Genomic DNA, 25608 nt, shown 5'->3' on the forward strand with positions numbered 1-25608 from the left:
CGTTTTGGCCGTGCCCTACGTGTCCCCTCACACGGCGCTTTAGCGCGGTCATAAACTCACAAAGATCTCGTTCTGTGAGTCAAAGTTGTTTTCCTTTTACAACTGAGTTCACACTTTTCTGCTACAGCAGAAACCGTGCCCCAGACGGGATATGGTTCACATCCTCTCCCAGGAAAGCAGATCTGTTAGCACATCCCCGAGCGGTTATCTCCATGTCGGAGCAGTTATTCACCCCCTGGCAGAATGCCGCTTTTCGAAACCCCTCCTGAAAATTCAGCTAATTTCTACAGTTCTCATCTGTGCTGAAAATGCATATTGGTGTTTGGGTGGGGGGATTTTTTTTAGTGGTTTTTTGTTGTTGTCGTTGTTGGGGTGTTTTGTTTGTTTGTTTGTTTGGGGTTTTTTTGTTGTTTTTTTGTTTGTTTCCTTTTTTGTTTTGGAGGGGTTTTTTTCCTTTTTTTTCCTTTCCTTTTCTTTTTTTTTTTTTTTTTTTTTTTTTTTTTGTTTTGTTTTGTTTTGTTTTGTTTTGTTTTGTTTTGTTTTTTGGGGTGTTTTTTTGTTTGTTTGTTTTTTCAGATCTGCCTTCCACAAGCTTCCCCAAACTCCCTTTGCTTCAGTCCCTTCCAAATACAGTATGTTCACTTGGAATTTTGCTATTTTGCTCTCACATTTATGGGTGTGATGCAGCAAGTTTTCCAAAGTATTCACAGAATTGGGAATAGGATGTAAGTGTGCTATTTTGATAGATTTCAAGGGAATAAAATGTTTGGGATAAGGCTTCTCCTTCCAAACTAGAATTTTGGTCCTAGTTACCACCTAAATACAGGTGTTCTAAAAATAGTAGAGATTCAGCAGGAAGGAAACTTGGCTGAGTTTCAAGGCAACCCAAAATTTGTTAGTAAAACTAACTTATTCCTAACCCAACAGAATGTTTCAGCATTTACTCAGCTCCTCGAAGAGTTTTGCAAGAGTTCATCTGCTTTTTAGACACTCATTCTAGAAAAGGGGAAGTGGATCTTTTTATGACAGGGTGGGGAATATCCTGTGTTAATGTTGGGCATTTTTTTGTTTTTCTGCCTGTTTGTTTCCCTGTGAAATACGAAGACTTCTAGTTGCTGTTAGAAGGTGCCCAAGGACCTGCAATTATAACCAAATAAAAACCTGGTTTAAAGTTCCAGGATGTGGAACTTTAAGCTACGTGACGGAGATCGGATTGTGCAACTACTTAGAGCAAGCGTGGACTATTGCCTGCTAGTAAGGACATTTGTAGAGTAAAGCTGATCCAAGCAACCTTTCTTGCTTTCAGTTTCCTTGCTGATGTTTTCTTTCCTTCCTTCTTTCTGTTTTGTCCACTTCTTCTCCCAGGAGAGCCAATGCCAGGCGCACATGCAGTTGTTCACTGCTTTTGGCTGCCTGCCCATCAATGTTTATCGGCAGCTGAAACGTTTTTCCTTCTCTCCTCTCCCTTCTACCCGAATGCTCAACTCGTTGTCACACTCCCATCTCGATTCACGGCAATCACAACTGCTGCCAGAGCCTTTGATCCCTGCCATCTACCAGAGACTTCCCATTTCTCAATCTCATTGAGTCCTGTCCTGCAGCTCTGTGTTGCAAATCTCATGCTCGTTCATGTTCTTGTGAGCCAATGAACCTGCGCTGTAGTGACTAGGACTCGTATAGACACACCTGAGATATCTTTCAAATGATCTGTTGAACAAGTACTTGGGGTATGGCTTCATGTTTGGTATAAACTGATTTACAATCATCTTACTGATCTGCCCTTGGCTGTGTGCTCCTGCCTTTTCCACCCAGACAACCGAAGCCAGTGATTGTGCAGTGAGTTTGCAGATGCAATAAAAATCCAATGATTTTTTTCCTGTGCATGTTCCCTAAATCAGATTAACAAATGGTGCCAGTGCCTGGTGTGCCTGCACAATTACCAAGTCCAGCAAGAGGCAATAATTATTAACAGCACAGGGCCATGAGGAATTGTCCCTTTTGGGACCAGAAGTTGTTCCACACCAATGTTGAGACTCCTCCTTTCTGATTTTGCAGCAGCTTCTGCCAATACTTTAAGTCTCAGCTGACATAAATACAGGCTCTTCAAGAAGATGGTTGGAGTCAGTTCAAAAAAGGGCTCAGAGAGAATACAACTGGATCTGAGGCACAAAAATCCAAATCTGTGTTGAAAAAACACAGTCTGACTCACATGGCCTCTCACTTCTCGCCCTTTGTTGTGTTCTTTGTTCTGTGTTCTTTGGGGACATGTACAATTTTAGAATATATGTTCACAGGAGACATAAATTCTGCAAACTCTGAACTGCTGCCCAAGCCCAGTTGGAAATGAGAACTTATGTGGAATAAAACCTGCTTCCTTTGAAGAGCACTTTTGGGTGGACATGAATGAAGCATGTTTGTACAAACGTTGTATCCCTCCCCCCTCCAAAAAATTTTATTACAAGCCCATGCATCAATTTTTCTGCTCACTGTTCCCAAAGAATCAAAATCTATTTAATTTATCTATTCATTTGGCAAGGGAGTAACTCCTTCACTCACCAAGGGAGGCAGGAGACCTGTTTTTACAGCCATTTGGCCAAGGCTTGCAAAAGCCACATGCAGAAACTTCAGAAGACAGGAGTAGAAAAAGCAGTTTGTCCTTCATCCTCTGGTGAGGCAAATAATAATTATACCTGACTTACATTACATCATGTAAGAGCTGGTACAACAGCCTGGGCATATACATTAGTCTAACTATCTTTTAAGTCGAGTTAGTTGAAGAAGAGGAACAATAAATACATCCCCAAAAAGTCTGGGTTTGAAAATTTTAACTCCAGAACAGAGTAAAAACCCAACCACAAACTTACTGGGTATTTTTTAGGAAAGTAGGGTGATATGCTGGAATGTTTTCTTACTTTTGATTCACATCTCGTTTCTATTGATAAATTTGTGTATGACTCTGTTTTTCTGATGAACTGTTTTTGGGATTTCCCTGAGCTGGATGTTGTGGCACTCATGCTTCTATAGATTTTTAAGTCAACATGTCCTATTTGTGGCTGAATAATTTAGTGTTCACCATTTCATTTGGTGTTTGAAGATTTATTTTGGTAATCTTCTTTAGAGGGCACATACGTGATAGTTCAGTGCACTACGGTTTAGCCCGATGAATCTTACACTGGTATTAGCTTCTGATCACTCACCCTGTTCTGTAAAATGAAGAAAAAATGAAAAAAAAAAAAAAAATCCAAACAAAACCCTAAGCAAAATACGCTTATTGAAACACTTATTTTTCCTGTTTTTGTAGTCTTTTATTTTGACCTAGAGTAAACTCTGAACTTGACTGCAATGAGATTTTTGTCCCTGGCTTGTTGTCAAAATTATTCATTACCCAAGAAAAAGAAAGTAAGAAGAGCAGTATAGGATGGTTGGTCTTAGGAAGCTCTTGAGCAGCTTTGTTCATCCTCTGTGTCCAGTACAGCAGTTAAGAACCAAGGTAAATGGGAGGTGCTGTTCTTTCACACACAGAAGGTTAAACAGGGCTCGTACAACACTCATAGGTAAAACATACAGGATAAAAGCACTCCTGTTATGATTATGGAGCAGCAGGTGTTAGATTTACATGAGAAGAGAGTAAATTACATCCAGCTGAAATATTACATTTATATCACAACTGCTTGGCATAAGAACATTGTTTGAAGTCCTACAATCTGTGATTGTGTAAGAATTAGCTGTACACAGGGCTCCTCCCTTTTTTAGTTAGATAACTCATCTCAGTGAACATCAGATCAACACGTGCTACTCTCCCTGAGTGGGTAAATTGGGTAAGACGTAGTTTCATTTCTATTAAATTTTTGAGCTTATAATTTCCACTTAAGCTCTTCTCCGGTTCTTTTCGGCAAAGCTACTCAAATCATAATGTGGAGTCCATGGGATCTGGTCTCTTTAGAAAGGGAAAACAAACATAATTTACCTACTTTGCAAAGGTATTATGTTCATGTAAAATCTTATTCTATCAAAATACCATGCTGTGCATGTTCAAAGGTCTTCTGGAATAAAACCAAATATTATACACCACATCTATTCTCTCATCCACGATTTTTCATTTGCTGGCCTACCTCATGAAAAGTCCTGACAGCAGCAGAAGTTTAGAACACCAAATAATATGTAAAAATACATAATTTGCTGCAGTAAGTTCCTCATTCCAGATTTTCTGGGGGGGAGGGAAATGGAGCTCTGAGGTTATTTTTCTTAAAATGATACTTTCTAATCTCTCTGCAGAGAGAAAAGCAGTATGTCCAAAAGAGAAAATGTTTACACTTTTGCTTACTCTGTAAATCTCTAAAAGCAAGTTCTTGTATATAAAATACTGGCAGACCCTTTCTTGCTTTGTATGTTCTATTTGCAAACCATCTGGCTCTGACACATCTCATTATCCAAACCAATCCTGCTACTCAGAGTAGCCAACTCCACTTAATCCTCAGATACTTCATTCCATTTCTTTTCCTTCATACAAAATTACCAAGGCATTCATTCTGAAGACTTGATGAGTTACACAGCAGTTTTGCAGCAAAAGTAATTAAAAGCATGCAAATAAAATACATTATGTGGCCAAACTGAAGAACAGAAAGTGTGTGTGCCAGGATGTAATTTGAAATACGTTCCACTAATTTTTCAGGACTAAAAAAATTCTGCCATTCCTTAGGCAATATAAGAAAACCAAAAATGTTAATGAACAACAGACATTTCTATTCTTCTCAAACAGGTAGCTAATAGGATGTTCCGAATGTGAGTATCAGCTACATAAAACAGGCACATATACAGTACACTCTCCAGATATATCTGTGAATTAAGCTCTTTCAGCCATAAACAGGAAAAGATCTGGAGGATTTCTCTAAACTGGGACAATTAAGTAAGAAAAGGATAAAGAAAATGTGATCATCTTCTTGGCACCACTGTCCAAAACCAGCTGTTAAATAATGGCCACTCCTCATCCTTTCTAGATTGGTGAATACATAAAGGAAAAGCAAGTTGGTTTGTTACCAGTCTTTTTATAACCTATCTGAAAAGGAAAAATCCAGAAAAAATATTTAGCAAGTGAGAAGGCTAATTCTTAGGGCATATAATTTCTGTAATTTATTAAAATTGCAAATAAGTGTATCTTCTTAAATACAGTGACTATGTATTCTAATTGGACTGGTATTAAGCACTTGTTTTTGGCCAAATTACTGTGACAGCTTTCCAGTATATGAGAGTGAAATGATAGGACAACTCCAGTATCAACAGCTTCAGAAGTTCAGACAAAAATTCATCTTGGACCATTAAAGACATCTGAAGACACAAGTAAGAATTTCACTGGAATTCCAGTTAAAATAAGGAATAGAAATTGAAAATTCAGCCAACGATATTAACTCAAAACATTAAAGACATCAAAAAATATGCATGAGGATCTTCCTGCAAATCCAAGAAAACTACAATCCTGTAGAATTGGAAAGAGCTTTTGGTGCAAGAGCTTTTGGATCTCTATATTGCATACAACTGCTGACTGTAGTCAAGATATGCCTTTGCTACCGATATTTAGCGGTCAATTAGCTCCAAAAGTATCTTGTATTGGACTGACTATTAATGAGCATCACACCTCTAAGTAAAGTAATTTGGAAAACTCTCACTATATGCTTTTAAATATTATTTGTTGAAAGATAACAATCAGGAAGGTGCTGACCATATTTAAACATGTTAGTCTCCCTTCCTCTTACTGAAAGTTTGTGCTAAATTTAGAGCCTGTCTGGCACAAAAGCACATAGAAGCAGAAATGTGAGTGGTTTGTTATAGGCACATCTGTATTTTGCTTGAAACAGCTAATGGGTGAATTTATGGATCACAACACTATTTTCTCAGAATACGAATAATTGTAGGTATTTAGAATCATGCATAATAAACATTTTGAAATGTGGTCCAGTTAATATTTGAAGACAATTTTTGTCACAAAGATTTAGAAGCTTAACATTTTATAGACACTAGAGCCAAGTTAAAAACCCAGCTAGAGTACTTTTATTATGGCATTTTGTTACATATCCTTAAATCTCCCACCCCTTTCATATGAACTACTGGAACAAGATTTACAATTGACAGCACTTCAAAAAACATGGATATTAAAAATGTTGCTGGATGAAAGGGTTACTCAACTGTGTTCTTCTTCCTGAATCTGAAGCATGTTATTAAAAAAGAGACGGAATGTATGAACGATTTGGGAAGGGGAAGAAGGAATAAAAGAATTTTAAAAAATAAATTTTCTCCAACCACCTCAGACAAAAACAATGAGCTTTCAGAGAACAGATCTGTTTAACAGCAGGGAACATACATGATTTGTGGTGCTAACAAATCCCTCAATTTTGTGTAAGTTATTTTGATGTGCTGCAATTTTTTAAACCACATCTCTCCAATTATTAGAATTTTTTACGAAAGTTGTTAAAGCATCTTATAATTTCCAACTCAATTTAAGCTGTTCTCAGAGTTTATATCTGTGTAAGACTGTGAGTGGCAAGCAGGAGAAAACTCGTATCAAATGACACATTGCTCAGGTTTGCTCTCAGTGAGTACAATCCATCCTCTCCTGCAGCTGTGAAAGGTTACCCAAAATTGGAATCAGCTACAGTAAGCTCAACTTTCATGGAGATTACTTTAGAAATATCTGCTCTGAGGATGTATGAAAATTATTATTTCTGACTTAGGTATTATTGAGTACAATAGGGGTATGTGGACCCCAAGTCACTTATTAGAAGAGAAAGATCTCTTACCAGTAAATACAATTTCTATTTCATATCCCCAGTTCAACAAAGCTTTTAGCAGCAAGTATGATATAATGCTAATTTCTATACCCTCTGCACTCCTTCTATTTACAAAGTAGTTTTACATTTTATTATATTCCATTGTACAACTTTACATATGACGTCATTGTTTTGATTCATAGTTCAGCAATTCAACACGTATTTAGATAATTGCCTTTCCATGTCCTGCTTCATTTAGCTTAAAAAAAAAAATAGTAGAAAACAAGCACAGTGGTGCAATGTCCAGGCACTTTCAATGTTGCTCAGCAAAATAAGCAAGCACCCTGTTTGAAAGCATGGCAACTTTTTTTGTGGTGGAAAAAAAAACCAAAACCAAACCAAACCACCCCACAATTCAATCTTTGCTCATCATGGATGGTTTTAAACAACCTTTTTACAGTTCCAAGAATTCCTGAGAAGGCTCTGTAAAATATGACTGATATGTTTATATGTCAGCAGTGGGTCTGAGTGAGCAGTAACTTCCATCACCAGAGGTTCCGCTGATCGCACAGAAGACATGAAGAGAGTCCTGCATCCAGGGTGAATGCATTGTGTCTTCATGATAGATCTGAACAAAGCAAAACAATCAATTCAATACAAATTCAATACAGGTTTCACTTCATTATGATAATCAAGCTGTTTAAAAGGGTATGCAAAAGAGATATCCAACCTTGTCTTCAAAGCTGTTTCACAAAGGCAGCGTGACAAAGAAATGAGAAAAAAGAGTAGTTTAGTGATTTCTCTAGCATTGATATATATACACCATTCTGTGTATTACTGGATCACTTTTAGTTACAACTACACACTGTAGGAAAGAAATAGTTCTCTGTACAATCATTTTTTACTGTATCTTAGCAATAACAGAATTCTAATAGGGTTTCTTTTGTGAGCACGGGGAGTACGCACAGCTAAATCCCCCACAAAAATCCCCCACTACCTCTGTGTCCAGATTTTGTACTTTGTAGCCTGAAGGACACTCTGACAGCACAGAATCCAGCTGGAATGGCAGAGCTGGCTGTGTACTTATTTTCGCCATGTGGTTCACTAGTCAAGTTAGTTTCCTTGAAATTGCATTAGTGAAACTGAGATCACTGGCCATCATAAACAGCTTCCGGACATCCAGCCTTCTGCTAGTCTCTGAAATTTCCTGGATCTGTTCAGCTGCAGTTGATAATTTCTTTTGTGTTTACATTTTAGCTGAAAAGATCTGTAAATTGGTCACAGTCTGACCCAGTGATTACCCATCTACTGTTGCATCTCAGATGAAGGGCACTGCCTGTGCTGCTTTAGGACACTGATAATATCTAGAAAAGCATATGTTATTTGCAATGAGAACTCCAAGTTTATGCACTGTACTTTTTACATTTAACTGAGTAATGTTGCAGAATAAGAAAACAATTTATTCCATTAGGTTGAATTTGTTAGGTATTAGGCCATTTGATGGCAATCCAAAGTTCAAGTCAGCCGTTGCACATGTTGCGCAACTACAAGGAACAGTGTTCACAAACATGGTATTTTAAGGTGCCTTTCAAACTATTACAAGAAGAAATTGAAAAGCATATCCTTCCCAGGGAGCCCTTCACTTGGACATTTCAGTCATATTTTGCCTGTTAAGCAAAGACAACACAGCAGTGGATAAATCTATTGAGGTAACAGGGGGTGTGTTTTAACAACACTTCTTTGTTCTAAAATAATCTTAGCTATTGTACTTGGACAGTGCAGGACTGAGTGATTTGTTTTTCATTTGACTATTGCAAAATTCAAAAGCCACAAAAGTGCCAGCAGCTGCATGCAAATTAGATGTCTTGGCACTGGCAAACAGCTTAGAGTAAGCAGGTGGCAGTTCTTATGAACAAGCCTCTCTGAGCAAAGTTCAGTAGTGGAATATGCAGGTAGTGGCATTGAAAAAAACAGTGTGGCAAATGTGCAAAATCAATATTTCGAACACTAAAAAAATGTTGGCCATAAGCAGAATAGAAGGGGAATCTAAAAAAAAGCAATAGGAATGCAGCAGTCACTCTCAGACAGATCTACCCTTACAATCCTACAACAAAATTCATCCCATCATGTGACTGTTTCCCTGAAATTATATTGTACTCTTCCATAAGAAGACTCTGATTCCCATAAGCTTTATTTTATTGTAAATTAACCTTATTTACAAAGAGCAGCCTGGTGCAGTTGTATTACATTTCCACTAATTTTCCAGTTAGTGTGAACAACTACTCAAGTGACTGTGGAATTTGCCTGACCATTTTTCATGATTTAGCGTGTTGCATCTTTAATTCATAGTCACACATAGACTGTATATTGACTAACTGGGAGATCCTGAAAGCATTGTTTTAAAATTCAAGTTCTGTGGACCACAATGCAGTCTGTATTGTTGATTTTATGTTCTCGACGCTATAAATCTACAAGCTTTCTTTTTTCATAATAAAGGCAAAATTAAAGAGCAGAGGTATGGAAATTACTTCAGAAAGCCAGTTCTCATCTAATTTCACAGCATGATACTGGAGAGAAGTACAACTGCTCTTTGAATCTCTCACCTCTCTGATGCTACTATTCAAAAGTGTTTTCCTCGAAAGATCCAAGAAAACATAAAATCGTACATCAGATTAGTTACCATGAATTTATAGTGCATATAAATGGCATTAGGCAAAAATTATAAGAGAACATATATAAGGGAAAAAAAGTATTAAATAAAACCTCATAAGCTGGATATAACTGAAGTAATGGAAATTCTGCCAGAGAACTTTGGCCTGTGACCTCTTTGTAATTTGCAGACAAGAGGCAAAACGTGGCAGAGGATTTCTGATGACCACAGCTGGCAGTGGTGTGTCACTGAAGACTCCACCCTGCAGCTCTCTGAATACCATTATCAGGCTGAGACTTTCAGTCCACAGAAATCAGTTTTAGGAATCCCCCAACTCTACTGCTTAATTTTCAGGTTCACTTACTTGCCCTTTTATATTTAGCTACAGAACATGAGGAGTGATCACATTTTCAGTTCCCAGACAGTTTTCAGCTTAGTTTTCAATCACAGGGAGCCACCACCGTGGGCTCCCACTGTGTAGTACGTGCCTGTTCATGGATGATGTCAGAAAGCTCTTTCACCATATCCTGAAAGTTTGATTTTAACCCCTCATGGTACTCCACTTGATCCTCCTTAATGAGACGCTCGTTGAGCTCCAGAGCAATTCCACAGGCTTGGATAAACTTCCTGGGGAAGAAAGGAATGAACTTGGGGCATTACAATAGTCCAGTCTTCTACCAAAGCAAGAAACTGAACAGACAGGTAAATCTCAGTATTTCCCACCCCATTTTCTCCAGTGTTTGGGGCAAGACATATTCCAAGAGCATCTCTGGCACAGTGTATCACGGAATGAAGAAGGAATGCAACACAGGTATTGGGCTTTCAGCTGGAGCTCCTTTGAGCCTGGATCCTCAGTAGATGGGACAGCCAGTCCTGCAGGGCTGGCCAGAGCTGGGTGTGTGCAACACAGCAGGGCTGTCAGAGGTCATGCTCCTGACAAGCAGAGATATTCTCCAGAAGGAAGTTCACACCATGAGCTGTAATGCTCTTTCTGGGATCTGTTACTCATTCTTTGCCTCATTCAACACTCCTATTTTCCTTTTTTATAAAACTCAACAAAAATGCATTCACAACCGAAATGGAGACTGTTTGCACTGCAAGGCTGGAAAGTAAAACCATGCATGGCACGTTTTTGGGGATTGCTCCCTGATTGCCAGGTTACTTAATACACAGAAGGAGAATGGGATTGGCCCAAATGCTGCTTTCTTCACACAACAAGAATGGAGACGTGGGTGAAATGGCAATCACCAGCACAGAGTGAAAAATGCAGGGACTGGTGGACAACTGGTTACACCTGAGAGGTCCAGAAAAGAGTGTGGCCAAGACTCATGATCCTGAGGTGAAACAAGAGTTGCCTAATCAAACTCTGGGGGACAGTTTCAAGTGGGAGGTAAAACATACCCTAAGAGACAGAAATTGGAAAAACACCTATGCAGGTCATGCAGTTCCAAAAATGAGCAAGAGAAACAAGAACAGTGCTCTTCCATAAACTGGGAAAGGATTTGCTTTAAAATATTTCAAGTTCATCATTAGCTAGCAAAAAAATCCCCGTGGAAAAACTGGCAAACAGTGCACAATATGAAAGACCCCTGAACACAGGACTGTCAGATCTCTGGTTTTCAAACATACTACATGTGATAATCTCAAATACCCACACAAAATGTTGAAGCAAATGTTCAAGAAAGTCTCCCCATGGAGGGCACAGCCCTGGACTTGAGAACTCCTGATATATATAATTTCATCAGCTTTTTTTCATATGTGTGAGCACCCAAAACCCCCCCATGAGACTTGGATCTTTATAAGACATATCTAAGTATCCAGCATCTGCTGAGTTTGGAGACAGACAAAAATATAATCAAAGCAGGTACCATCTTCCAGCCAGCTGCTAGTTTCTATTACATTAGAAATCCTACCTGAACATTTCTTTTAACTCATTCACCTTCTTAGCAGGGTATTTGCTGGACTGGCTGTCACTTAGGAAAGCTCTGGCATAGGCCAAAGGACCAGCATTGACCTAGAATGAAAGAAGAAAAAATTATGCTAGAACTCCTGCTGAGACAGAAAGGGATATAAAGTTTGTTTCCCCATATTTTCCTCTTATTTCCATGTGGAAAACCAGCACGGTCTGAGTCCTAAGGTCACTTATCCAGCTTGAGAAGCCAGGCTCACAAAACAGCTCTGTGTGCCTCATTCTTACAGTACAGTCTTCAAGACTTAAATATATTTCAGCAGTTACTTATGGCTAATTAATGTGCAATTACGCTTGGACTTGACACTGTAAACACCACTGGAGAAAATGTTTATTCCCATGAGCTTGTGTAGCACTGAACATGACAAGGGAGGCTGTGCTGGTGGCTGCAGCCCTGAAGCCTGGGTAGTTAATGATTTCTGGAAAAGTAAATGTGTTGTGACGATGCCTCACCCTGAGCTGTGTATGTAAACGCAATTCCGAACAGACATCAAACAGACTGACCTGCACAGAAACACAGCCCTGCAGCTTGAGCTGCAGCTGGATCATGTCAACATCACCAGCAGAGCTGCAGAGTTTCTGCAACTCTGCTGTCTTGTCCTTTATTTCATCAGTAGCGACATCAATTGGTTTCAAATTAACCTGGTGCTCATAATTGACCGGAATTCTCTTCTTAACATACGGAAAGGAGTTCAAAGCTAGCAGAAACAGGAAAAGAAATGTCATGCAGCACATAGGAGTACTCTTCATAGAACATACATAAGCAGATTCTTGCCCTTTGGGATGTGAAATCCGAAACAAGGCTATAATTTACCAGCACGATTTTTTATTCTGTAAAAATGTGCACATAAAAATACAAGGTAAATACCCCCTCCCAGCCAGAATATTGTCTCACAGTTCTGATTAAGCTGAGAGAATTTGTCACACTTCTGGAATATTTTCATGAGCTAGAATAGTCTCCTAATAGTTACTGATATTGTCTCATGCTCAGATATTTGTACTTACTAGTTAGAATGGTCCTTTTTTTACATTGTTCTTCTACACTGCCATGCTTTTTTCCAGATAAAGTGTAAGGAGTTTCAAATACAAATCTATTGATATTATGATTTCTTTCAAATTCAGTTTTTCTTTCAGACAATTCTTTTTCTTCAAAGTAGGGCTTCACATAAGTCACTTGAATATAGGCATATTTGGGATCAAGGTCTTTAACGTTGACCTAGGAAATAAGAGGGTTACTCACAGGAGGAACAAACGTTGATAAGTTATAATTGACTAATCTATTCAATGGGATCTGAGTCAAACTAATTCCCTGCTGACTGGCCTCACTGCATGAAGGCCAGTGACATGCCAAATGTTCATTTTGCTCTCAGCTGGCATGTCTAGACCATCCACCAGCAGATAAGACAAGGAGGTGTGGCACAAGAAATACATCACCTTGTGCCAAATAAGCTGCTCTTGCTGTAGGCAGTCACGTCCCCTGATCTATCACAGCACAGGCCTGAGCTACTCAGTCCTTCTAATAAGTCCACAAAGTTTCCAGACTGTGATTCAGTGCTCATACAGTGCTGGGCCAGGCAAACCTTCAGGCTTGACCTAAACCAGCTTTGGGATCACCAGCACTGTCTTTGGTAATCCAGATAAATCCCACTGCAGTTTAAGAGTGTGCACAGTTCTTGCAGGGAGCATAAATAAGTATTCCATATGAAAAGAAAGGAGCTAAGGCTGCAAGGCCCAAAGAGATTTTCTTTCAGACTTGCAGCATCAAAGCAACAAGAAGTAACTCAGCTTCCAGTCACCTGATGCTCTGTGCTGGTTTCTAATGCCTTCAACAAGGGTCAGCAGGATGGGGATTTCAATTTCCCATTCACAATTCACACCTGGGAGCCACAGCAGCACCAGCACTTGTCAAGCTGTGCAACACATCCACACATTGTCAGGGCCAATTGGAAGTGAGGTGTTTGTAAGAGGGTGGAGGAGAGGGCTCATTCTTCCCCTCCCACTGGCAGAAGGAAGGGATGCTCTGTCATCTTCCTTCAGCTCCACAGAACATGCAGTTTAACTCTACCTTATTAGAATCCTGGATAATCTTTACAGTCTCTGACCCGAATTTTTCTCCATAGAGTTTAAGAAGTCTGAAGGAGATCTCCGAGAGGCCTGTCAGTTTGGGTTCCTTATACACGTATTCCTTCCCATCTTCTTCCTCAAAGAATGTCTGGCATTAACCACAAAAAACAAAACAAAACAAAACAAAACAGAGCAGTGAGGAATAGCTGTGTTTCTTCATTTGGAAAACTTTAATCTTAGATTTGCTGCTTGCAAAGCAAGCTTCTACTAACATTTCAGAAAGGCAAAAAGGTTTGGAAGGCTATGAAAGTCTCACTGAACTTTGCCTGTTTAATAGGTTCCTTCAAAAATGGCCTGAAAAAGAAAATAATTCTTCTACCAACACAAGCACAACACATCATTGCTCGAGTACGATCAGTTAGAAATCTAAACTATGTGGAAGATGGTTTGACCAGCATTTGACCTTTTGGAAGGTTGGAAAGAGACAGGCAGGAGAGAACCTGCCAAAAGAAGGGACAGAGAACGAGCAGAAAGTTACGTAAGTGGAGGAAGCCCTGACAGCAGAGCCACAGGAACAGTCTGAAATTAAGGAATTTGTGTAAGCTGCAAGAGTCTCTAGGCAATAAAAAAAGAAATGGGTTTCCTGTGCTTTAATTCCTCTTGTGTTCAGGGAAGTGGGATACTTGGTGTATTTACTGTAAATAGAGACAAAAACAGCATCAAAGGTTGTGCTTGCATCACCAGTCTTACCCATAATGGAAACAGCATGGGAACTTCATGAGCTTGGTGAGCTGTTCCAGCTAGAACTTGTGACACAGCGTTAGGATATCTGTGTCTAGCTGGAATAGCCAAAAAATCTTTAAAGTGCAAAACTGCATCAAGTAGTACTGGTTGTTGGGATGCTACACAGCTTAATTTTAAGAGCTGATCCAGTTATTTCTAGCTTTTGGAAAACTTAAGCTAGCAGTTGTTTCCTTTTATCTGTTGCTAACCTTATTTACTTCTTATGTATCCAAAGTTACAGAGAAGATGAGGGTAAATATAAAATGCACGTTGGCTACAGCAGAAGTCACTGCTCTGATGTTGTGACAGTGACATTCAAAGTTACAAATCCATGATGGTTTCAGAGGTATTCATCATTGGTTCTAAAAGAAGGAATAAAGAAAGGCAAGGCAAATATAATTTACATGGTGCTTTCTAAAGAGGAGTGCTGCACCTCCCCCTTGGTTATGAGTCCACAAGCAGAAGCAAGTTGTGCAGAGACAGAAAGGACGTGAGGGTATCACACTTTACTAACTGCTGTAAGTGGAGAAAAAAAATAAAACCATAATTGCCTTTAAGCTCAGAAGATTTCATCAGATATGATAAGACCATGCTGCTTCCTTGGACTCTGAGCCCCACATCTTATTCAGTTTTCCAGCTATCTCAGCTAACAAAAGTACTGCCTATCTCTATGTGTGTGTAATCAACACTGATAGATGTTTTGCCTCCAGCTTCTTTCATAATCTTTTACTCTGCTAACACCCATAAGACAGCAGCATTTTTCTGTAGAAATAAATGTCTGTTACTACTACTGTTTATATTCTCTGGTTATTGTTATACACTGTTACTAGTTATATACTATATGCATCAAATTGTGTCTGTGTAACCTACAATAATTATAATTACAAAAAACTCCTCAGCGCTTTCTGAATCCACTAAGCCATTTCCTAACTGCTGGGTTGTTTTACGAAAAGCCTACCAGCAGAATCATAAACTTTATAATAAATCAAGTGCTCCTGGAGACAAACTCTCATCCCCAATGTGCAATTCCAAAACACTCACATAGACACACTGGTGGCTGCACCAGAGGAGCTTTTCAACTCCAGGTCTGACAGAGGAGCAGCTGTTGGGGCCAGGATGCCTGGTGAAGGGTAGCTGGCAAGCCTGTGTATAAACTTACTTGTCCATAAAAGGCCACTCTGAAAAAGGTTCCAAGAAGCCTCTTCTTTGTGTGCATTACTTCCAATATCTTAGCATATGCTCCGTGGAGTGTTCTGTACAGCTGGGTGAGTTTCTGGAAATCAGATTTTGACATTATGATGAAAGCAGGATTTTCCAAGCAGGACATTCCAGCTAACGCCAGAAGCTATCTGAACACAATCCTCTGGAGAATTGAAACTTCAGTTTCTAAAGAGATTGAATTCATGCAGTCTTGTTTGAAAAACCTGGTTTTAAGTTCATGTTTAGTATCAGGTCTGCAGGGTCCCACAGACTGCAGTAACCTCAGCCCCTAGAGAGAAGGCTGAGTGCACTGTCAGTGTGTCTCCTGACTGAGCCTTCACATACAGAGCAGCTGGCAATATTTTACCCAAGAAGTATTTTCTTTACTACAAAACAACTTTGCAATGAAAAAAATAGATTGAAGTAAGGCTTCCTCCCCCAGCTTCAGCTGTATAGCTGAATGTTCTGTCATGGCAGAGGTAGGGAAACAGGACCAGTATTAAGCTGAAGCACAAGTCACAGCACGTGGTGGGAAGGAGCAAGGCTGGCAACAGCTTCCTTCCTTCCTCTCCACTTGCCACTGAATTACCCACAGATCTAGTCCTTTCTTTGAACTGTTCTCATTCTGTTTTTAACCCTTAAAAACCTCAGGTCTCAAAAAGAATCTAGTTTTGATGAGCATATGGAATGACAACAGCTTTATTTCACAGGAAGGAAAGTGGTAATTATTCACTAGACATGAGTCATTCATGTCGTTAGCTTTGATAATCACCTTTCCGATCATTGCTTTCACTAATTTCTTTAATAACCAACAATGAAGCACAGCGTGTGCTTTACTGACGCCAATTAAGTAACTCATAACTTCAAAAATAAAAAAAGTCCCCTGTTTTTTTTTCTTAGGAGTCTAGAAAATTACCTGTAATTTTCTATGCAAACTAGTTCAAAATACCCACCTCAAATTCACGCCGCTTTTCATAAATAGGAATGATCAGTTTGGAAACTTCAGAAATTGTTTCATAACGCTCTGCTTTCCACAGGCCATCTATACACTGCTCCAGCAGCTCCACCAGGACCTCCTGTGAGAGCAACCAAATAAGTGGTGTCACTAACACTCCAACTTAGAAGATAAAACCCTTTTAACTTCAGATACTTTCATCAGATCCCAGAATAAGTAATTGCAGTTACATAAATTTAAACCCTGTGTATTCCTGGTCTTCCTAAAGGCATTCTAACTTTTGGCGAGGGGGAAGGGGAAGAAGAAAAAGGACAAATTATTTTCAAAAAAATTAATTAATTCTTCATAAATCATTAGCATAATAGCAAGTACATCCTTGTTATTTAGTTACTTCCCCAGGAAAATACAGAAACTCTGGGAGAGTGTGGACATGACAGCACTGGAGATCAGAGGTGTGTGATTAAGAAAGATGTCCAAGGAATGAGCAGTGGGCTGTGATGGCAAAAATCCTCAAGCCTCAGTGAATGGGCAGCTGGGCTGCAGGGCCAGCTCGTTCAGCGCTGTGGCCAAACCAAGGCAGCTGCACAGGGATGGAGCAGAAGTGCTTGTGAGACTTTGTGACTCATGGGTGGATCTACCCACTTCCCTAACGCCTTGCTAGGGTTTCTGGATTGTTCTGCTACCATGGTGCCCTGCAGCACAGCCCTAACTCCAAGGGGACCCCAAGATGATTTCTCTCCCTTGCAGACTTTCACTTCATTCTGTCCCTCCTTGGAAATACCACACCTGGCTGTGCTGCCCTGTGCTGGCAACCCTAACACAGTGGGCAAAGGCTGTGGTGCAGCTTTTTCAGCCTCAGTGCTAGAAATGCCTTTCATAGGAAGCAAGAACTTACATCAGTTTTACCTGTCTGAATCATACACAGAAAGTTCTTCAGAGCAGATTTCTCTTGGGAAATTGTAGTGGAACAGCTTTGTTTACAGATAGCAGTACAGAAGTGCAGTTTTCCAGAGCTCACATGAGCAAAGTCTGAAACTAAATCCTAATCAAATATCAAATATCCTGTATCTACAGTACAGGACCTCACCTCACTGTAATGTACATCCATCATCCCACCGTCTTCTTTCATTGCACCTTCTTCATCAATGTTGGGAGTGATTTTCCTGAAGGCAGTGCATCCACTGGGAAACAGTTCTGCAGCAGGCAAAAGAAAATGGATTAGTGGAATTATCTCAAATGTGTCATGCTGCTGTACTTTAACCTGAGCTGGGAAATCAATGCCACCTAACAACTCTGTCACTGCCCCACTCAACCCTGGTGAGATGGGGAGCAGAATCAGGAAAAAGAAGTAAAATCCATGGGTTGAGATAAGAACAGTTTAATAATTGAAACAAAGTAAACTAAGGTGATAATAATAGAAAGAGAGAGATATAAACCTCAAAATCAAGTGATGCACAACACAGTTGTTCATCACCTACTGACCAATGCCAAAACCATGGCCAGACAGGCCCCCTTTCCAGGTACCTCCCCTAGTTAATACATTGGACAGGACATTCTGAGATGTGAAATATCCCTTTGGCAGTTCAGGTCAGCTGCCCCAGCTATTCTCCTTCCCAGGTTTTCATGCAGCTCCTCACTGGCACAGCATGAGACACTGAAGAAGTCCTTGACTTAGAGTAAGCACTACTGAGAAACAATCAAAACAGTTGTGTGTTGTCAACATTACTCTCACACTGAATCCAAAACAGAGCACCAGCTACCAAGGAAGAAAAGTAACTCAATCCTTATCCAGCTATTGCTGGAGAGCTGGGTGGTTGGTAAGCAGACAGCACTGTACACTCCCAGCAAGGAAGCCCCATTAGGTACCCCAAAACTTTGGACATTTCAGCCTTTACTGAACCATTCCAGCCTCTGTATATGTAAAGAGTGCCAGTGACAGAAATAACTCAACCTTCAAACTCCATTTAATATTTCTTTGGACTTGTTCCTCTTCCCTTTTAGGAGTTCTCCTTTACCAATACTTGTGGTAAGCAGCCTTGTGTACAAATAAAACTTGCAATACCCCCCTCTCTGCAGCCATGTGAAACGTGCATATATATCACAAGAGCAAGTCCAGATTTCTCCCACTTTGTCAAGACAAAGTACAGAATTTGGAAGGACTCCAAGCCTCCTGAGCAGGGCACAGAAGAACTTTCCAGCCAAGGCAGTGCATGTAATCAGCTTTTATGCAGCCTTAACTTGCTGAAATGTCAAGGGTCCACTTCAGCAATTACTCCCTTAGATGGAAACAAGAAGTAGGGTCAATATATCAACTGTGGAACAGGTATTTAAAAGAAAACCTGCAATGTGGTGTAACTTGAGAACACACAGCTCTGTCCTTCCTTCCTGTTTTGCACTAAACCACAAAACTCTCCTTTTCCTCTGATTGTTCTTTACGTATGTGTATGGTTAGGCTACAGTCTCATTTCTTGACTGAATTTTGACTGCTTTATTCTACAGTTTTTTCTACTGCCTATAGTAATAATTCTGATGATCATATTGAGTCAGTTTTTAACATGGCCTTCCCCTGTGGGCACATTTCTTAATGTAAAACACAAGTGAACATTTAAACCAGGACATGATGTGTCAGTTCTTATTTCACTCAGCACCATGCTAGCCTGGCTAAGTAAATAGGTATGAACAACAGTCGTTTCTTAAAACTACACATCATCTCCTAGCTTTATACACTGCAATAACTTTTTTTTCCCTTTTTAGCTTGTTCATAAAATGATAATTTGCCAAACTGAGAGAGCCTTGTCTTTAAAAAGATTCTGACACTCCTAGACCTCACCATCATCTTCCTCATGCCTCCCAAACAACAGACACTTACTCTTCCTGTGCAGGAACTCTGCAACGAGAGCTGCTACGTGAACATAACACATGGCTGCCTGCAAAGCACAAAGGGAAATTATCAGAATGTCATCTGTAAATCCGCCCTGTTGTGCACCACATCTTTAATTGCACAAATTACCTCAGAGAAGTCTCCATTCTTCACATGTATCTTGGCCATGCTGTCCAGCCACGTTTTCCGGAGCTCCGGGGTACTTGCGTAAGACTTGGCCAAACTGTACTGGAGATCTACCAACATTTCTGGGTCCTTTTCATGTTCCTTCATTTGGGCAGTAGCCATGAGCACTGTGCGGATTCTCTTTGTCAGATCCTTGACTTCGGAAGGAAAAGCCGTTGCCTGATACAAAACAAATTGAATTAGAAGCTAATACAGAAAATGCAGACTCTGCCAAGGAACGACCCTTTCAGGCAGCACTCAACTTCATCTGAAAACAGTGAGAACACAGCAGATAATGCTAATTAACTCTTCCTTACTGAACTCACACGGCACACAGTGTACAGAGTTTCATCTGCATTCAGAGGCTTTTCAGTCATGACATGCAGAGGGCCAATCTCTCCAGGTCAACATGCCAGGCTGGCTGTTCCCCTGCTACAGTGAGGCTGCCACTTTGGCATCCTGAGGAGCTGCTGTGAGAGCAACCCAGGAGTGCTCCATGCATGCAGATGTCTCTGCATGAGACCACAAACCATGCCTCCAATGTTTTTTCATGTCATTTAACATCTGGCTTGTTAGGCTCTGATGTGGTCTCTCTTCAATTCCTAAAGCACTAAAGGCATTTGTAGAACTTCCCACCACAGGAATGTAGTAGAGGAGCACACGCTCTGATCTGATCCCCTGCTCAGAACACGGCCAGCACTGAGTTAGAGCAAGGCTTGTCCAGCCAAGTTTTATAATCCCCTAAAACAGAAAATCCACCTCCTTTCTAGGCCCTGCCCCAAGGCTGCACAGTGCTCTTGGGAAATAACTTTTTCTTAAGCAAAATTGGAATTGCCCTTGCTGCAACTGGCATACACTGCCTCCTGTCCTGCACTCCTCATCTCTGAAAAGAGCCTAACTATCTCTATAAACTGCCTGCTGTGGAAACCAGCAGGTAGGCTCCCCCTCAGCTCTCTCCCCTCCACGATGAGCCTGGTTAATGCTCCCCCTTCTCAGACTCCTGCTCCCTAGCTGCTGCTATGGCTGTGCACGGCATTTTCTCCAGTGTGTTGAAATCTCTTTTCTACTCTTGCACTTACACAAATCAGAAACTTGATATAATGACCATCTTGTGTGTAAATTAAAGGAAAGTATAGCTCAATGAAACCCTTACCAACATCTGTGTGCTGAGATTTTTGACAAGTATATCCTACCTATAAATTTGTTAGATCACAATTAAACACCCAATGGAAGTTCCCATTAAGCCTTTAGGTCATAGGATAACTGTAGAACTGTAAAAACACTTCTCATTTCCCCTACCTGCCTTGGCAGCTACTCTGTGTGAAATGGAGCACACTGAAATTGCTCAATGGGTTGGGTACTAACCGCTAATTCTAGCACAAAGACGGGCAATTATTTTCCCAAGAAATACAACCCTTAATCTCCACATAAGAAGTCTTTCTTAACATTACTGACACTTAGCTGAATAAAACTAAATCCTGCTAATTGTTACCTTCAGGCAACAGGAACACCAGACCCTCCCTTGTCATTCCTCTCAAAGCTGGGAGTTCCTGGAAAGCTCTTTGGACAACCTTGCAAGGAGAACACCGCAAAGCACAACCTGAGCTGCTGAGCTCCCTCCTCTTGGATTGAGGCCTCAGGATTAGAGCATGACCTGCCTGAGCAGCTGGTCCTATTGCTGCTGGCATAACACTTGTTTACTGAGCAAATGCAGCCCACTACAAGCCCATAAACCACAGTTCCCGTCATCAGCCCAACCATTAAACACGGTTTCCTGGAGACTGTCCCCAGCCTGGCATAAATAACTGATAAGATATGATGGGATGTGACATCTTCAACTCACCTTCATGGGCCTGTCACTGTTTGCAAAGTTGTTAATGATGAGCAAGGAGTCCTGAAATCTGGTCCCACCGCTGAGGGCCACATCTGCAATCAACTGGCTCACTGCAATTATTATCTGTGGGGCAAGGTAGAGGCTTAATTTTCAAAAGGCCTAATCAAAGGGTTTTATTGAGGTCACAGTTAATAAAATGCTCACAAGAAAACACCATATCTTTTCCACCACGTAAGCAGTGGTTGGCGTTGTGGCTCAGCTCTCACATCCCTCAAGGACAGGCACTCCCCAGAGGACTAAACTGCTTTGCAGAACTAACAACCCAACTATTATAATATGAATCACTGTTTCTTTACAACCTAGTGCATCTGTCCCCCTAACTATCTACATTTACTTCAAAAACTATCAATGCCAAAAAGCAGCTCCAAAGAAGTCCCTTCTCCTGCCTCAGAGGCAGCTGTCCTTTCCACCCCATCCCAGCCAGCCTCTGGCACAAACATGTATCTGGTGTCTGATAGTCTAGAACTCAACAGCTTGGAGTACTTGATGGCAATTATTTTACATGAAGGTGCCTGGACCAGTCACTCAAAATAGGAATTATGCAAAGTCTGGAAAGCAGGAGGATTTTAGTCCACATGGCAATGGCAGGATCCCCTGCAGGTATGAGGTCATTGAGCTCTATTGCTGCATCTGTTCATTAAATCTGAGGTGTCCTGCTCTCCAGCTTTTCTCCAGCCACTGACCTGAAGATGGGTTCTCAGAAACGTTCTCCTTTTGGTGAACTCAAAATTATTTCTCATCAGGAGGTACAGAAGAGCAGAGGCCTCGTTCCTTGTGGAGGACACCTTGGAAGTGCAACACTTCAGGATTTCATAGCAGAGAGCAGCACACATGTTCACCCTTCCCTTGAAAAATGCTGAAGGAAACTTCAAAAGAGACATGCAAATATTAGAAAATACACCACTAAATGTCACAGGGTTCAGATGGGCAAGGGAACACAGAAACAAGCTAAGCTCCAGCCTGGACAGCCTCAGCAAAACTTCTGCCAGAATTCTGAGCCTGAAAGTATTTGTGGGAATGAATTTGGGGCCTATTTTTAACCACATTTCCTAAAGCAATGTGAACATTGCTGTCAAGCTTCTTGGGGATGTGATTGCTTATGTCCATCTAATCCCTTCCCTGATAACATCCGGGTTTATTATGGCAAATTCTCACCATATTGGACTGACAGAATTATGTTCTTACAAAAGTCTGATCATATGCAGTGGTGCAGAGAGGAGAGGTCCCACAGACATTCCCACCACAAGCTGCTACCTGGAACATCAGAGAACCCATCAAAGCCCAGCCAGGAATCCAACCTTACTGGGAATTGTGACCTGCAATGCTCACACATCTACTTCTACATGATCCCTAAAAAACATCTAAAATCATGCCTGCATGCCCTCAGGAATGCAAACAAGAGACTGGCTTGTTCCCTCAAACCCTAAAATTCAATGACCTGCCCTGGCTCTCCAGACAGGACCACCCAGGGAGCAGCAGGACCAAGCCAAGCCACAGTGCAAGCTCCCTTGGTCACAGCAGGGCTCAGGGACCTGCAGCAGAGAGAAGGGGAGCACCAGCACCCTGGTGGCCTGTCTGTCCCCTCACCAAACCCTTGAGCACAGCTGTCAGGGCAAGCTCAGCCCTGCCTGGAAAGGGACACTCACAGGAGAGCCCAGTGGGCAGCAGCCTCCTGGGGATGCCAGGCTGTGTCCATCTCGCTGTGGTGACAAGAGGTGGCTGGCAGGGAGGTGACACCACACTCAGCCTCCTTCCAGCCCTGGCCACAGCAGGCTGAGCACAGGGAAGCAGAACAAGGAAGGGCTCTGTGCTGGCACTCTGTGCTGGCACGCAGCCGCCGCCGCAGCCACCGCAGGGACCCGCTGGGGTGGGGAGATGCCAACACCTCCCCAGGGGGTGGAGGCTGCCTGGGCATTGCACAGCAGCACTCTGCTCCTTCTGCTGCAGCTGGAGACCAGGCCCAAAGAACTTCCTGGCACAAAGAGGCAACAGAGGCAATCATGGTTTTGTCTACTCAGAGGAAAGGTGTGTTCAGTTTGTTTGAGTCCCCATGGTCCTCATGGGGCATGGCCCATCAGCCACTTTTACCTGCCACACTGCCTTCTGCCCATGGGAGATGACAGCAAATTCTGTCAGTCAGAGGCTAAAGCTATTACTGTGGCCCTCCACTCCTTGCATTAAGTACATATGTTCCAGGAAAATTTGTAAGTACTGCTGTGGCTACCGCCATGGCATGCTGGTGACAGGGATCTAGGACCTGTGGCTAGCAAGATACTGGGATTGCACCAATAAACCAGAATTAGGACACAAAATACTTTTTGGACACTGCCTTTGGCCAAAAATTATCTTCAAAAAACAAAATGGGAGAAAGAAAGAGAGAGAAAGAGAAGGAGAAAGAGAGGGAGAAAGAGAGGGAGAAAGAGAGAGAGAGAAAGAAAGGGAGAAAGGGAGAAAGAGAGAGAGAGAGAAAGAGAAGAAAGGGAAGAAAGGGAAGAAAGGGAAGAAAGGGAAGAAAGGGAGAAAGGGAGAAAGGGAGAAAGGGAGAAAGAGAGAAAGAAAGAGAGAAAGAAAGAGAGAAAGAAAGAGAGAAAGAAAGAAAGAGAGAAAGAAAGAGAGAAAGAGAGAAAGAGAGAAAGAGAGAAAGAGAGAAAGAGAGAAAGAGAGAAAGAGAGAAAGAGAGAAAGAGAGAAAGAGAGAAAGAGAGAAAGAGAGAAAGAGAGAAAGAGAGAAAGAGAGAAAGAGAGAAAGAGAGAAAGAGAGAAAGAGAGAAAGAGAGAAAGAGAGAAAGAGAGAAAGAGAGAAAGAGAGAAAGAGAGAAAGAGAGAAAGAAAGAAAGAAAGAAAGAAAGAAAGAAAGAAAGAAAGAAAGAAAGAAAGAAAGAAAGAAAGAAAGAAAGATAGATCATAATAACACAGGGCCATGAAGATCCTGTGTGCACTTGGGAAAGGAGCTCCTGAGGAATTGCTGCCTACAGCAGGGCTGCTCTTCCCTGGAGCAAAATGAGATCATGGTCAGCACTGGGCTTATCCCAGAGGTGGCACAGCTGTGTGACAGGGCACACACAGACAGCACAGTGATGGTGGCACCTGCTCTCAGCAGGGACACTGCCTGCCTGCAGAGGCTTTCCAGATATTTCCAACCCACTGCTAGGGACAAAACGCTTGCCAGGGAATCTGCTGCAGGAGGAGCCCTGTGCACTCCCCTCCACACCACACCAGCTCTGGAGGAAAACCTGTGCCTTTTTCACAGGCAACCTGTGTCCCTTTCTGGAGACCAAGGCCAAGCAGATGCAATGGCTCCTGGTGCCAGGTTCAGGGAGCAGGTCCATGCCTTCTGGAGATCTGGCAAGGTGCTGCCTGTGGCCCTCCAGCTGGCCCAGAACACACCTTGGGGAGAACATGAGACAAGCCCTGTGGTGATGTCTGTGCACACTGCAGGAGCCCATTTATGATCCAGCCCTGATACAATGGACCAGAGCAGGGGTCCAGCCAGCAGCCAGCTCCCAGGGAGCCCTCAAAGGGACAGGACAGCCATGGGGACAGGCAGAATGCATGTCTGAGCTGGTCTTTAATACACACCCCTTCTCTATGCATGTTTTCCTTTATAACCTTTAATTTAAAGACTATTCCTAAGCATGCATACAGATATTTATGTATGCATTTATCTGACAGTGATGCTCTGAAAAGACAGATTCAGTTCTTAAGAAAACCTAGTGTGAAACAAGAACAATCTAGCTTTTGTCGGTTCTTACCAGCCAGTAAAACAGAGGCAGCTTTCTTGCCAAATTTCCATGCAACCAAAACTAAAGATACAAACAATTACAGAAGATTTTTGTTCTTTGCTCTCTTGCAACATTTTTTTTAAAGTCTTTTACCTATCCAATAACTGGATTTAAGGCAGAAGACAAATTTTGGGATGCAGAATACATCTCAGGATTTTTTCCCCTCCAGCAATCACTTCCTGTGACCACAGATAAGAGGGGGACTCTTTTCATTGTAATGATAGCTACAGAAGGCCATAAAAATGAGAAATTTTCCATTCTAGCTGTGACAAAGGTACAAATCCCTTTTGCTTTTCCTGAAGTTACAAAGTAGAGCAGAACTAGTATTTGAAAACAGACTTGCAGGAAAATATTCCATCCTTGACTTGTCATGAAATGCAGTGACCACCTGCTTCAGCCACCACAGCCACTTTAGGCCTTAGAAGAACCCTTGAGAGGACTAAAAGGAAGTTTGGTACTTGTGTGGTTATGGAGTTGGCAAAGAAAACACTTCCTCCTTACAGAT

General features: G+C 41.5%; 1 protein-coding gene across 3 annotated transcripts in view; it reads right to left on the bottom strand.

The window, feature by feature from the left end:
* Positions 1-6957: 6957 nt before the first annotated feature.
* Positions 6958-25608, bottom strand: part of DOCK11 (dedicator of cytokinesis 11) — a gene marked incomplete at its 5' end in the record, with an annotated part of 78118 nt that continues 59467 nt past the window's right edge. For all 3 annotated transcript variants that reach the window (XM_083883616.1, XM_083883615.1, XM_083883617.1), the window contains 13 exons: positions 6958-7389; positions 9900-10038; positions 11325-11425; positions 11885-12078; positions 12386-12596; positions 13446-13592; positions 15387-15500; positions 16381-16503; positions 17470-17576; positions 19252-19309; positions 19393-19608; positions 21272-21385; positions 22006-22188. In XM_083883616.1, the coding sequence (XP_083739742.1) occupies positions 7267-7389; positions 9900-10038; positions 11325-11425; positions 11885-12078; positions 12386-12596; positions 13446-13592; positions 15387-15500; positions 16381-16503; positions 17470-17576; positions 19252-19309; positions 19393-19608; positions 21272-21385; positions 22006-22188 (1830 nt within the window). In that variant the 3' untranslated portion in view covers positions 6958-7266. The remainder of the gene's footprint in view (positions 7390-9899; positions 10039-11324; positions 11426-11884; positions 12079-12385; positions 12597-13445; positions 13593-15386; positions 15501-16380; positions 16504-17469; positions 17577-19251; positions 19310-19392; positions 19609-21271; positions 21386-22005; positions 22189-25608) is intronic.

Source organism: Zosterops lateralis, assembly GCF_965231275.1.
Source record: "Zosterops lateralis genome assembly, chromosome: Z".
Taxonomy (NCBI): Eukaryota; Metazoa; Chordata; class Aves; order Passeriformes; family Zosteropidae; genus Zosterops; species Zosterops lateralis.